General features: G+C 43.8%; 1 protein-coding gene across 3 annotated transcripts in view; it reads right to left on the minus strand.

Moving 5' to 3' along the window:
- The window catches only part of RESF1 (retroelement silencing factor 1), a 53,908-nt gene that overhangs the window by 3,356 nt on the left and 36,002 nt on the right, over positions 1-14,550 (minus strand). For 2 of the 3 annotated variants that reach the window (XM_054826217.1, XM_054826205.1), the window contains one exon: positions 10,736-12,821. In XM_054826217.1, coding sequence (XP_054682192.1) covers positions 12,802-12,821 — 20 coding nt within the window. In that variant the 3' untranslated portion in view covers positions 10,736-12,801. Of the gene's footprint in view, positions 1-10,735; positions 12,822-14,550 lie in introns of those variants that run through there. The other variant, XR_008577241.1, reaches the window with a different exon arrangement.

Here is a 14,550-nt window from a genome sequence, read left to right on the forward strand (position 1 = left end):
CGCTGGGGGAATGCACCGATGGGGAGAGCTCATGGTGTGCAAACAGAAGCATAGAATCATAGAATGGTTTGGGTTGGAAGGGACCTTTAAAGACCATCTAGTTCAAACCCCCTGCAGTGAGCAGGGACATCTTCAACTCTCGCAGGTTGCTCAGAGCCCTGTCCAACCTGACCTCGAATGTTTCCAGGGATGGGGCATCTACCACCTCTCTGGGCAACCTGTTCCAGTGTTTCACCACCCTCGTTGCACAAAATTTCTTCCTTATTTCTAGTCTGAATCTACCCTCTTTTAGTTTAAAACCATTACCCCTTGTACTATCGCAACAGGCCTTGCTAAAAAGTCTGTCCCCCTGCATGACTGGCTGCAAGGCACAGCAGAGTGATGGTGGCTGTCCCTTCATCCTTTAGTTCACTTTCCATCATCACTTCCCAATTTAGTCCAAGCCCCCAGACCTCTAGGTTTAGGAAAAAACGGCCAGTTCTGGAAAAGTGACAGTCAATTCTTTAATTCCAGTGTTACCTTTATCATTAGTATCAAGACTACCTTCTCTCCGTGGACACACGTGAAGCCCCTGGCTACAAGCAGAGGCACATTGCAAACTTTGATTTTATAGCAGAGAGCAATGAGACAATGCCAAGAGGCCTGTAAAGGACAGATGCTGCTGTCGGGCTGCATGCAGTCTCCACACTGTCACCTAGTGGATTTAGTAGTGATATCCACAGCTCAGTTTAATACTACACTGTAATTTCACCAGATATACTGCAGCTTAAACATTATTTTTTTTTCTCCTGTGCAGTTTCTGCCTTTTCTCACCCAGTTTTCTTGGGATTGCTCCTTTCTGAATCCTCTTTTTACAATAATTTTATTCTCTTTATTTTAATCTCTTTGTACAACCTTTTCCTCTGGGTTACTGCAATTCCCAGGCAGGCTAGTTCCCCACTGCCAGCCAGTGACCGCAGAATGTCTTTTCCTTTTAGGAAAGTATCTCTTCTCCTTACAGTAGGGTAGAAATAAGTTTCTTGTCTGTGCAAGAATAAATCCCCTTATAGATTTACTATAAGTGGTGTAGGTGCCCTTTGATACCCCACCAGTCTTCAAAGACAGCTCTACAGGCTGAGCACGCTGGGTGTCTGTCTGTCCCTTCACATGGTGCCTCTGCCTCTCCAGGCTCCAGCCCTACACTGTTGGCACTCTCCTGCTCTCAAAAATTGCCCAATAAACTCAAGTACTACAGGCGTAAGGAAATTACGACATACAACTATGCCAATTATGTTTGCCTAAACCTAACAAGTATGTAACTACAATAAACTTAGCAGTATGCAGGTATGATAAATATTAGCAAAGTGGTGTTACTAGCATGACAAGTATTCCCAAAATCCTGAGTTCTCCCAGTTCAAGAAGGTCTGCAAGATACAGCTGTTGGCCTTTAGGGTCCACGCTCATGAAGGGTCTCCCAGCTCACGCATCAAAGTGACCCAGAGAAGATGTTAGCCTTCATAGCTGTGGATTCCAGGTGAGTGGGATCTTCAATGCTGATCCTATTCTCCTGAGCCTACCTCTTGGTCTTTGATTTTCCCTTTTATCCTTTCAGTTATCTTCTGTACTTCCTCCTTTAGGCAGCCAGATTGCATCATCCCTGAAAAGACAACCATCACTCCATCCGCATCCCCGAGATGCCTTCCTGAGGAGTCAGCTCCCCGGACTCACCCGGAGATAACTGATCACTTCACCCTCGCTCTGCAGCTGTTTTAACTACAGTGATTAAATCAGCAATTAGCTAAATACATTAACGCCAGGTCAGCAATTCTATTTAGGCTTTACAGGTATACTAAGTCAGTGATTCGGCCGGTGTCTGTCCCATCAGGAGAAATCCTTAATATATTTGTGCTGCTCTTGATATCTTGCATCGAACTGACAAGTGAGTCATGACTCTGCAGTTAAGAACATTGCAGACAGCAGTTTAGCAGATAGTTGCTAGGTACTGCTAAGGATGACCATCGTGTGGTCCTGCCCCTGTGTTAGCTGATGTTCATACAAACAATGTAGCGATTAAGAAGTGATTGCCAAGAGGTAGAACCATAACTGATGAATTGTTAGCTTGATCAGCAGACCCTGAAGAACCATTTGCAATTACCAAAAGCATTGGGAAACTAGGGGGAAAGTAATTCTGGCAGGGGGATCTGTGACCAGCCACCCACGAGCCCCCTACCCAAATTACACCACCTACTCCAAAGGTAAGGGCAGAGAGGAGAGCTGAGCACGTGTTCTGGTTTGCACACGAGGCAAAGACACCTGAACCAGTCACCCTAACTGGGAGCGTACCACTTGGTAACGCTTGTGTATAAATACGACAAGGGAACCGGCATTGGGTGTGCTTGATTTGTGGGAACCCACCGAGCACCCAGGCCTGAATAAAAGCAGTATCTCTGCTGCGTGCGTGAGAATTGGCTTATTGCACACCAGGCAACAAATCCGCTTTTTGGGCAACAGTTTGGTAATTTTGTCACTGGCCCATCTCAGCTGTTTTCTGTAGCAAGGATCAGCGACACCACCCCGCTGCCTCCAGCTTTTCTCTTACAAAAACCAAGAGAGAAGGGGCAATGGCTTGTCAGAAGTTGTAAAGGAAGATGACGAGGCCATTGACATGCAACAGAAAGGAGGAGCGAGACTTCAGACACTGTTTAGCCTAACAGTTTACAAACCACAAGCTAATAGTCCAGACCAGCCTTTCTTCTCTATCTGTGCTTCTGCATTCACATCAGAGCTCTACCAAAAAACTTCTTGCATGGGTGCATTCTGAGGTTATTTTTAATAAAAATCTCCAGTTTAATAACCATTTTAATGACCTTCTGGCAAAAAAAAAAAAAATTATTCCACAGGCTACAGTGTTTAGCTGGGAAAGACACCCATTGCCATGTTCATGCCTGACTCCTAGACAAAAGCTGGGAGCGCAGAATTCAGGCAACCTGCTCTAGAGAAACCTGGCTCCTTCAGCAATTAGTTTTCAAGAATTTAGGTCGACTTTAATGATGATAAGTAAATGAAGACAGACATGATGCACAAAGGACATAAAGAATTCAGAAACTGGTGTACGTACTAGATAGGACTTCGGAGCTACAAACAACGGCTGGAATGAAGTCTCTTGTTAGATGTTGGTAGTAGGTGGCCACTCTCCTGGAGACAACGGCTAACCTAGCCTGTCACCAAGCTCTTAACAGAAACCTGTCCCTGTTGAAAGGACCATTGGAGCAACAGAATTCAGGACAGGAGAAAAATTATTTCTCCTTCTATAATCTTATCATGAATACTTAGACCAAGCGTCCCAAGTAAGGCAAGTAGATATACTTACTTTGTTACTTGTGGTTAAGCTCATTTTTGGGGGGGAAGTCTTGGTCCATTTCTCAATTCTGGTGTGTCTCGTTTCTGAGCTCTGTCCTGCTGTGCTATTTCCAACTGGTATGATTTGGTTTAATTTAGTAAAAGTGTTGTCTTTATAAATTATCATTAGTAAAAATCATAATACTAGAGTTCTAAGTGTCCAGTTCACTCTACTGTAAACCATTGTTTCACAGGTGTTGCTTATACAAAAAAAAACCCCAAAACCACCAAAAAAAAACCAAAACAAAAAGGAAACCTGTCTATTTTAAGCATGCTAACAAAGAAACTGAAATGCTTTTCACAAAGGGATAGGAGAATGGAATTGCTGAGAAAAATGAGAAGTGGTGAACACAGCCTTGAGAGGAAACCAAGACCTGATATTTCTTTTGGGCTCTTTGCTTGCTGGAAAAATAGACAACTGCTGGAATAAAAGCTGCCATCCCCTCCCCTGCTAGAGGTTTCTCTACTGCTGCGTGACAAAGAAACCCTCAAGGGTGTGAAAACATGAGCTCACGGTGTGGGAACTACAGTAGGTGTTACTGGTGGCTTTCCAAGCTCTGCTTGTGAAACAAGTTCAACAATCCTTAAACAGATATAATCACAGGATGACTTTTCACGCTGTGCTTCTGCTATTGTTTCCCTGTTGGGGAATAAACGGCCTTTTTGCTATGCTTATAGGTAACGTTACACATTGAGCACTGGAGTCACCGCTTCTGGGCATCCTGGGAGCTAAAGCATGCCTAGGGTTGGAGAACATGGACTACGTGGTAATGTAACATCCTGGCCATGGGCAAGGAGTGGATTTGATGTTCTTTACCACCTTATGCGCTACTCTCACAGAGATGTTCACTGATCCCTCAAGGTGTAGTGATTTTTCCTTTTAAATTCGTGGTGGACCACCACCTGCTCATTCACCCCTCCATGGGATGGGGGAGGAAATAGCAAAGAAGAAATGGAAAACTTGGGTTGAGATAAAGACAGCAAGATCACTTATCAATTACTGTCATGAGCAAAACAGACTTGTGTCAGGGAATTTAACTTAATTCACTGTCAATGAATATAAATATTTGAGTAGTGATTTGGATTTTTCTTTCAAAAAAAAGACACAAATATTTATACACAGGGAAAACACTTTTCCTCCCCCATTCCCAGACCCAGCTTCACCCCATCATTTGAGGCACCTCTCCTCCTGCCTTGTTACCGCTGCAGGGTACGCTCAGTCTCTTCATTGAGGCAACAGGCAACGCAGGGCGTAACACTTTCTCTCTGCTGCTCTTTCCCATGTTCCAGTGTGGGTCCTCCATGGGCTGCAGTCTCTTTGGGGTGTACCTGCTTCAGCATGGGCTCATCCATAGGCCGCAGTCCCTCTGAAGGAGTATCTGCTCCAGCGTGGGTCCTCCATGGGCAGCAGTTACTTCTGGAACATCTGCTCCACCATGGAGCACATCCTTCTCCAACTTTGGTGTTCCCTCTGCTGTTTCTCACCTTTTTGTTTCCTCCTCCTCTTTGGTGTTTTTTACCCTTTCTTAAGTATGTTTTCCCAGAGGCACCACCAGTTTGGGTGGTGGGCTCAGCTGTGTCCCGCAGTGGGTGCATTGTGGACCCAGCTGGAGCCAGGGCATCCTCTGGCCTCCTCCCACAGAGGCCCCCCCTGCAGCCTCCCCACTGCTAAAACCTTACCACTGACATCTAATACAAAATTATATACCTGTTATCAGAAAAAAAAAATAAAAATCACATGTGCTTCTTATTAATCAAATAAGAAATCACTAGCATGCTGTTATGAAGTTTCACCCTCCAGATTTCTTCCCAGACTCTCTCTCATTAAGACATTGCCTAGAATCAGAACCAAAGGGATATCTCAGCCTGACTAAACCAAGGAGTCCTCCAAAAACACACCTATTTGCTAATTCCAAGTTTTTTCATCAAGCAGTTGGCATCTCAGTCACCACCGATCTTTCAAAAGAATCACAGAATAGTTTTGGCTGGAAAAGACCTTTAAGATTGAGTCCAACTGTTAACCTAGCACTGCCAAGTCCACCACTAAACCATGTCCCTAAGCACCACATCTACATCTCTTTTAAATACCTCCAGGGATGGTGACTCAACCACTTCCCTGGGCAGCCTGTTCCAGTGTTTGACAACCCTTTTGGTGAAGAAATTTTTCCTATTATCCAATCTAAACTTCCCCTGGTGCAACTTGAGGCCCTTTCCTCTTGTCCTATTGCTTGTTACTTGGGAGAAGAGACCAACACCCACCTGGCTACAACCTCCTTTCAGGTAGTTGTAGAGAGCGATAAGGTCTCCCCTCAGCCTCCTCTTCTCCAGGCTAAACAACCCCAGTTCCCTCAGCCGCTCCTCATAAGACCTGTTCTCTAGACCCTTCACCAGCTTTGTTGCCCTTCTTTGGACATGCTCCAGCACCTCAATGTCCTTCTTGTAGTGAGAGGCCCAAAACTGACCACAGTACAGTGCAGCCTCACCAGTGCCAAATACAGGGGGTCGATCACTTCCCTAGTCCTGCTGGCCACACTATTCCTGATACAAGCCAGGATGCTGTTGGTGTTCTTGGCCACCTGGGCACACTGCTGGCTCATATGCAGCCAGTTGGAAGCTTCAAGAAGCAAACCGGCACATTTTCAATCCACTTTGTGCCTTCTGCAAATTGTATCCACACCAGAATTAATCGTGAATGTGCATAAGAACCAAGAAAGAATTGCAAAACAGGCAGAGCTACAGAAAGACAGCAGGGATTTCTTCTGCTGAAATCCCAGGAAGACCTCTGACCAGTTCTGTATAGGAAATGGCACTTGCAGCTATAGCATCCATACATCTAGTCATCACTGACTATGTGTTTGACCCTTCTCCTGTTCCCAACACACAGACCAATGGAGCAAGTGAAGTTCTCATCAAAACATTGCAGAACAGCTCCCTGTAGTTTCGTATCTCCCTTGGAACAAAACATCCCATAAGCACAGAAAAGCTTAAAGCCACTTGCACTAACCCAGCAGAGTGCATCCCCACCAGACAGCAGTGGGACTTCTCATCTTACTCTGGTTTTTTTTCCCTGAGAGCCTTTCTTTACACTGTGTATGGAAACTTATCATCCCAGTGCCAAATTAATACAAGACAAAAGCATTCTGGGACTAGTGTTCGCAAATAAATCTAGCACAAGTATCCTCATGATACAGTCATTACTAAACATCTCTTTCATCTTGCTCATTATAACAGGGTGAAGCTTTTTCGAAATATGTCCATGTGAGAGACAGCAGTGACTTACCCAGAATATATATTGTTATAACTGAGTGTAATGATGTCTTTCAACACTAATACCACAAAATCAACAAAGTTTACAGAGTCATTAAACCCTTAGAACTAATCTTATTTATATATATGGTCACCTCCAAATATTAAATCACGTCATCATTTTGTGCTTTATTTCTGCTCTCTTTCCCATACCCTTTCTATAAAGAGAGCATCTTTTTGTCGTAACAGCATTTTAAAATTTAACGTTTAGGGATTCATGCATGTTTGAAGTCTTGTCCGTAACTGTTTAAGATCTTATCAGAGAAGAAATTTTTCTTTGGATGTACTTGTACCTCAAAACAGGTTCAACCATAGTTAGCTGCATGAGGTGCAGAGCAGAGATGCTGAGGAGCAACATCAGGTTTCCCTATGGAAAGCTCTTCTTCTTGGCTCTTCTACTGAGCTGCCCACTTATATTGCAGTTGCTGGAGATGCCTGCAGGCGAAGCAGACAGTACCGAAGACAGTTGTGTTTGGTCCTCTGCTATGCAGGTCTGTGCCAAGCCAGCATGACCACGATAAGAGGTTTGATGTTAACATGCGACATTTATGCACCTATCCAGACTGCTTCTTCTATGGAGCAGATGGTCTTCAGGCTTTTTATGCTGCTCCCTGTAGATACTCCTTGTAGCCATAATGCTGCTCCTTGCAGGTATTTTCCTCTGAGCAGCTGTCTGAATGGACAGTGGCCAATTTATCAGTCATAGCAATTTATCAAGGAGATTCCAATATCAGCAAAATCGCTATGAAGTTAATACACTGGAGACTGAAACTGCATAGAGGGGTTTAAAATAACAGTAACCTGCGGAATACGGCATCATTGAACCCAAACGGCAAATTACATTAAAGGACATTTGCTTACAGAGCTTGACAAATTACAAATGTGTAACAGCCTCTGACATACCCTGAGGATAACTGCCACTGAACTAATTATTCTATGTTGATAACATCAGACAATTTTCCCTTTGTCAGTATGCCTCAGCAAGTCAGTTGTGATAATGAAAAGAAAAAATCTGCATTTTTTTCTACCTATATGGTTTTTGCTGTCTTGCTGTTGTCTTTTTCTTAGTGTGTTGATATTTGCTCATATTTGGAAATAGATGATCTTTACTGGTTTATTGACACAGGGATTCTTAACATTGGTGTGATGATTCCATTTGCCTTTTCCTCCTGCACTAAGAACTGGGAACAGCAAGGAACATGAATCTCTTACACCTTGTATCTACGGACACTTTTGCAGAAGTTTCCTGTAAAGCGTGCTGCCAGATCCAGTTAGGATTCTGCAGATAACTCTTTAAAGGAAAACACCTGTTCTAGCAGCTGACAAGCTGTTGTTGCGGTCCTACCGGTTTGTACTAGGAAAACTTCCACCCACCTACAGAATGTGTCTGCTGTGCCTATCAAATATTTTTGGCTTTTTTTTTTTGGTTCTAATTAAATGTCCTAGAAGATGAATTTGCATGATGGGCCACAATCTATCTCCCGCTGGGGAGTATTCTTTTTTCTTGTTACTTGCAGAATGATTGCATGTGGAGGTAGAGTATTTATCTTAGTCTTCATTCATATCCATTGTATTCATAGCCTGTTATTTTCAATCTATATTGTTTTGCCTGACCTCTAAGTCCTCCTGAGAGAACATTATGGACTAAACATCTTTCAGGTTTGTATGGGTACTGGTCTTTCTAGTTCCTTATGTTTTTGAGCATGAACAAGCACTTTTGTATGCCAAACAATTTTGGTTCGTTTTAAAGGTGAATCCTGCAATAAATTCTCCCTGCCTAGGCTGCTTCTAGTGCTTCTGGCAACAATGCATCTTGTTTTTGCAGTGCCTGAGATTCAGGACAGTCTCTGTACTTCTAAAGCACAAGAGACATATTTTTTTAATCAATGTAGTTAAATCATTAAAGAACCAGACAGGCAGAGAAGTACTGTAAGCAGTGGGATTAATGAAATGCATCCAACATCTCCAAAGAGACACCCTCCCACCGCTGCAATCAGCAACCTCTCTACAGTATCCACTGTTCAGACCCATATTTTCCCTAGCCCAAATACAGCACCCTAACTTCATCCCACATTAATTTCTGGTAGGGTCCAAGTCAGCATCTCTTGTGGGAACCACACGCATGCTAATTTGTGGGCTAACCTGAGGGCTGAGTTCTCCTTGCCTTTACCGCAGTGTTGGGGAAAGGAAGGACTCGTCATTTTTCTGATCTCAAACCAACCATCGATGTTATGTTCTACGGTTTTTGCTTGGTATTAGTCAACAGAGTCTGAAGTTACTGGGTAAGAGCACAGTGGCAGGCTAATTTCCTTCTGAAAAGTATCTAATGGGGTGTAAGGGAAAGGCACTATGAACCAATTAACATACAGAGTGGTCTTTTACTCCTTATTAGCTGTACCTCCACATTTTGTTCTGAAGAGCATCTTCTGTGGCCATTTGTTGCTGGATATTTTATTCCAAAGACTATAGTTTCTGGCTTTCATAGTCTATTGAAGAAGTGTTGCTATGGTATAGGAGAAAAATAAAATTATTTTTAAGGAGAATACTATTTATGGCTTTTTTAATAGCACTGATGATTGGATGAAAGAGGATAGTCCCCCAGGGGACATGGGAGGGCTTGAGATACACAATGGTGCAGGCTCAGTTTTACAGTCCTAACACTTTCAGAAACAGGTTTGTTTCCCAAGCACTTGAATTGTTAGTGCCACAGCAACATACAGAACAGAAACAGAAGCAGGAAACCTCAATCATTTTACGCTGACGCACTTCAGTCATTTTAAGACTGAAATAATTTTATGAATAATCTAAACCAGCTTTCTAGGATCAAACCAGTGATACTCATCAGTCAGCAGTGCATGGAGAAACACAAGGAGTAATATGAACTAATTAGTACTGCAAAATGCTTATGTATGAAGTCACAGAAAGCCACATTACAGAAAACACATACCTTGGCACAGTCCACCTTTACACTGTACAAAAGTCTTTCACTTTATGCCATAATATAACCATAAAGGTAGGAATCTTTCTCTTCCTACTGTTCATTAAACGAAAACACCAAGGTGAATTTTACCTCCAACACTGAAGAGTGCAAGGCCCGCATTCACTTAATCTTCAACACGTTTCCATCGTCACAGCCTTACTGATAAGAAGGTGTCCTCCTCACAAAGTCTCGGCATTGGGACTGAGGTGCTTGCAGAGAGCCACGTGGATCTTCATTTTCCCGTGACAAATGTCACAGCTTTGGACTGAAAACTTCAGTCCATCTACGACTATGTACTGTACCTGGTTGGGATGGAATTAATGTTCTTCATATGGTGCCAGGTTTTAGATTTGTGACTAAACCAGCGTTGCTGACGCACCAGTGTTTGGGCGATGGCTGAGCAGTGCTTGCACAGCCTCCACGCTTTCTCTGTTTCCCATTCTGCCCCCACAGCGAGTGGGTGGGGGCGGGCCAGAGGCCGGGAGGGGACACAGCCAGCACAGCTGACCCAAAGGGACACTCCACACCACATGATGCCATGCTCAGCAATAAAATGGGAGGATAGTCTTTCTGTAGCTGTTGCTCAGAGACTGGCTGGTCATCAGTCTGCTAGTAGGAGGTGGTGAATGATTGCCTTTGCATCACTTGGGGTTCTTCCCCCTTTTTTTCCACTTATTAAACTGTTTTTACCTCAACCCATGAGTTTTCTTGCTTTTGTTCCTCCTATTCTCTCCCTCATCCTGCTGGGGGTGAGGTAGGGTCGACGAGTGGTTGGTGGGTTCTTAGTTGCTGGCTGGAATCAACCCATCACAGACTACCAAATTTTAAGTGCCTTATCTGAAATGCCATATAAATGGAACTTGGCTTCAGGTTATTTTTAAAGTTTCTTCAGAAATACCTCAGTCATTTCAAAGAAAATGCGAGAAAAATTATGCTGCATTCACTGGGACATTTCAGCATCTTTCCATTGATGATGAAAGGCTGGAAACCTGGACCATAGGTTCCTGGTGTGGCTGTGTGCCTTTTGATTTCTCCCAGAACCACCCCCACCCCCCCAAAAAAAAAGGGCAAGCAAACAAAAATCAGAGCACCCTAGCCTGGATAATCTGTTTGCATGTGCCTAAGGGGACTTGCTGAAACTCAGAAGTAAGTGCTCCAAAGCTCCTGCTGCCATGGGCATGCTCCAGCCCAAGCCTGCAGGGAGGAAGCAAGCATTTTCAGTTGTTTTTCTTGGCAGCTGGAAGACGTTCTAGTAACAAGCGCAAGAGCTGGAAGCAGGGAACCATATTACCTTTGTAGTCTCAATACTGATGAACAGATGGCAAACAAAAAATAAAAATAATTTTAAAAAAAAAAGCTCCCTGGCTTAAATGCAGAAGTCTAAATATGAGGTAGGCTTTGTATGGTTGAGCTTGTAGTGCTGGAGCTAGAGCCCAGGAAAAGTTTCAAGACTGTGAGCTTTGTTGGGATGAAAAAAGGCTGGGGGCCTGCAGGCAGAGCAAGACAAGTTGGAGCCCAGGAAGATGAGAAGCAAAAAAGATTCTAAAAAAACAAGGTTGCAGTGGCACCTTGCAAATTCAGCAGGAAGTCCCAGAAGGGAAAAAAAAGTGACAATGAAGGCAAAGTTTCCAAAAGGAAGGGAAAAATGGGTAGGTCTAGGAAGGTAGAGATACAAGAACTGAGACAGGGATGTAGTAAGTGTAGCCACTACAGCCAAGTTTAAGGGAAGACTTAGCTTAAGGGACCAGGTTTCTAGAATAAAGGTTGCATTCCAGATTACAACCCACCTGTCTGCCACCGAGAACATCACTCCTGATTGGAAAGCAGAGCACACACCTACCTAGCACTCAGTTAATGAAGCATCAGTAGGAAAAAAAGATTACTTACAACACCCGGGAAGGAAAGTACTGTCAACACCAAATGCGATGGTAACATTTTTCCAAGTTCCCAAGCCTAGCACTTTGTAATGCATGTTTTCCTGCCCTTTTTTTTTTTCTCTTGATGACTAACTTTATCCTCAGTTTACAAGGACCAGGTCACTGTATGAATAGACATATGGCAAGACAGTGTGTGTGATTTACAACATGCCATGACAATTATGTCAAGTAAATCGCCACTGAATTTATGGCATCTGTGTTCCTATCTGGTCAAAGGAAATAACAGCGTTGCAGTTAAACATGTCAAATTTGTTATCTTGCTGTTACACAGACTTCCACCCTATTGACCTTCTCGAACATCACTTTGCCAGATGGTCAGGGCAGGGGCTCCTTATCAGGTCCTGGAGCAGATGTGAGCCCAGTTTCTACACAGGCATTGCTGCCTGAAGCTGAAGATAGGCATCTGCTGGACAGGCCCTCCTTTGGGGCCATAGCCTCACCACACCATTAGAAACCAGCTCTTTTGAGTATTTCTAGTTTCACCTGTTGGAAGCAAGAGGAAGCAAGTGTTCGTTGGGAGACAACCTGTGTGCCCTTCCTGAACTTCCACAGAAAGTTACTCTTGAGCTTCCTGAGGACACCATTTCTCCATGCAAACCTACAAAGGTTCATTACATCCCATTCTCCAATTCATTAATGAAGACAGCAAACAATGATAGCCCCAGTATCAACTGCTGAAGAATGCAGTTGTAATCAGATGCCAGCTGGCCTCTGTACCACTGATCACAGACAGTATCCCTCCAAGCCCAGCTGGTCAGCTAATTTTCCACCCACTGTGTAGGTCAGTTATCCAAATCATTTCTCTCCAATTTGGCTACAATACTACTATGAGAAACCACATCAAGAACCTTGTTAAAGGTAAACAACATTTTCTACAGTCCCCTTGTCCACAAGATCTGTCATCTCATCATAAAAGGCCATCAGGCTGGTCAGGTGTGATTTACCCTTTGTAAAGGGTACTATTCCAAAACACCTTATCTTTACTGTACTTGGGTAGTCATGGCTTCGAGGAAGATTGTTCTATAATCCTCCCCAATAAAGGGGTCAGGCTCACTGACCAGCCTCCTGTAGTTGTGTGGGTCATCATATTGTCTTTGAAAATGGGTAGCAAATGACATTTACCTTTTCACACTTATTAGGAACCTCATCCATGACTCTCTTGGGGCACAAAGGCAAGAATCATAGAAGCGGGAGCTCTTCTTACTGACACAGAAAGTTTCCTAGAAGGGAATGGGAAGAAGAGAGAAGACCGACACCAACAGATTAGGATGTTGCACGCCCACATCCTACAGTCCTGTATCTGTCAGGGCTTAGCAAGGACCAGGAGTTCCCTAACGGTCAGGGGCCAGAAGCTGAGGGACATACCATGACTGGCAAGGCAGGGGCCTCACCAGCCAAGGCCCCATCCCCACAGCACCCAAGCAAGGCAAGCAGGACAGTGATGGTAACCAGGGTCAAGCCAGAATCCAGATCACCAGACAAGCTTGTAGTGATGAAGGAGAGCCAATATGAAGGTGGGAAGTCAATCCGCAGGCCAAGATCAGATCCAGTGATGGTAACCCAGGTCAGACATAGCCATGATTGACAGGCAGCTTCATAGTAATATGTCTGAGTCCAGGCAGGAAGATTGTCCATGGGTCAGGGGCTGGATCAATGGGCAATTTCTATGGCCACACACAGGCATGGCTGTAACAGAGCTAGAGATCAGTAGCAGACCTTGAACATCGCTCAGCCAGGGACTGATGCCCTGGCTTGGTCTTAAATGGAGTTCTTGGGCCCAAGAGCAGGGAATGTGGGTGGAGGTCCCACATAGGGATAATCAGGACCACTAAGACCTAGTAGTGCTCTCAGAGCCATGACAGGATCCATGGTTTGTACAAAGTAACCGTACTGGTGACAGTCATCTTACAAGTCCTTTCAAGTCCAGGCAACACACAAAATGGGCACACATCACGTACATGATGTGATGTGCTGTGAATGCCCTCATGCTCACATTTGTCACTTCGCTTCAAGCAACATAGCACTAGTTTTTTCACGGTAGTCATATTTAGGTGGATGTCAGCACCTAGCCTGTCCAAGACCAAGGGCTTGCTGTAGTATTGTGGCTTCAGTCACCACCATAAGGAGCAGGAGAAACAGCAACTGAGTAAGAGCATCTGGCACAGTCCTCTTAGTACGCACCTGCATGCAGCAATTATTCAGTAAGTGTAGCACAGGTTAGAGGCCAGCTGTAAGCACAAAGTACTTTAAGTGCAAAGGCTTACAGAATAGCTACTGAGCCCACACATGAACCAAGCAGAAAGGATGTGGCCAGTCTATCTCAAAGATCCTAGCCATACCAAAGCAGTGTAATCACAAATCACTGTGTAAACATGGTCACAGAGCCAAGATTCACTCCTTGGTATAAGAGAGAAAGAAAATGTAGTTGTCGGTTCTGAGTTCCAGTGGATATATTCTCACATATTGGGTGCACAGGGTCAGTTCAGCAAACTTCTCCAAATATTTAGAACATAATCACCAAGGGGCAATGGATTGAATAATTTCCTATTGAAAAGAATTCACTCAAGCATTTAAGTCAGCCTCATGTATCATTACACAGAACAAAACCCAAAACAAATTCTTGACAGGAACTATGTGTTGTTTGTACTGGGTACACTTAAGACTACAATGAATCTTCTTTAATGCAGGCAGTATAATACAGGTGCTAAACTCCCACAAAAATACAAAATAAAACCTTCACAGAGTTGCCAACATTATTACAAAATTCTCCAGTAGCAACATTCCCCACAGACTAATAGTTGGGCAGCCAGCCAGAAAAAAAAAAAAAAAATCTAAGTTCTTAGGACAGCTGTGTCAGACAGGAAGGGAGTTAAAAAGCTCCTGAATAGTTCCCTAGTTTGAGAGAAGAAATGTAAACATGATGGAAGGAGAGGACTTCTTTTCCTAAAA

This window comes from Grus americana, chromosome 1, assembly GCF_028858705.1.
Source record: "Grus americana isolate bGruAme1 chromosome 1, bGruAme1.mat, whole genome shotgun sequence".
NCBI lineage: Eukaryota > Metazoa > Chordata > Aves > Gruiformes > Gruidae > Grus > Grus americana.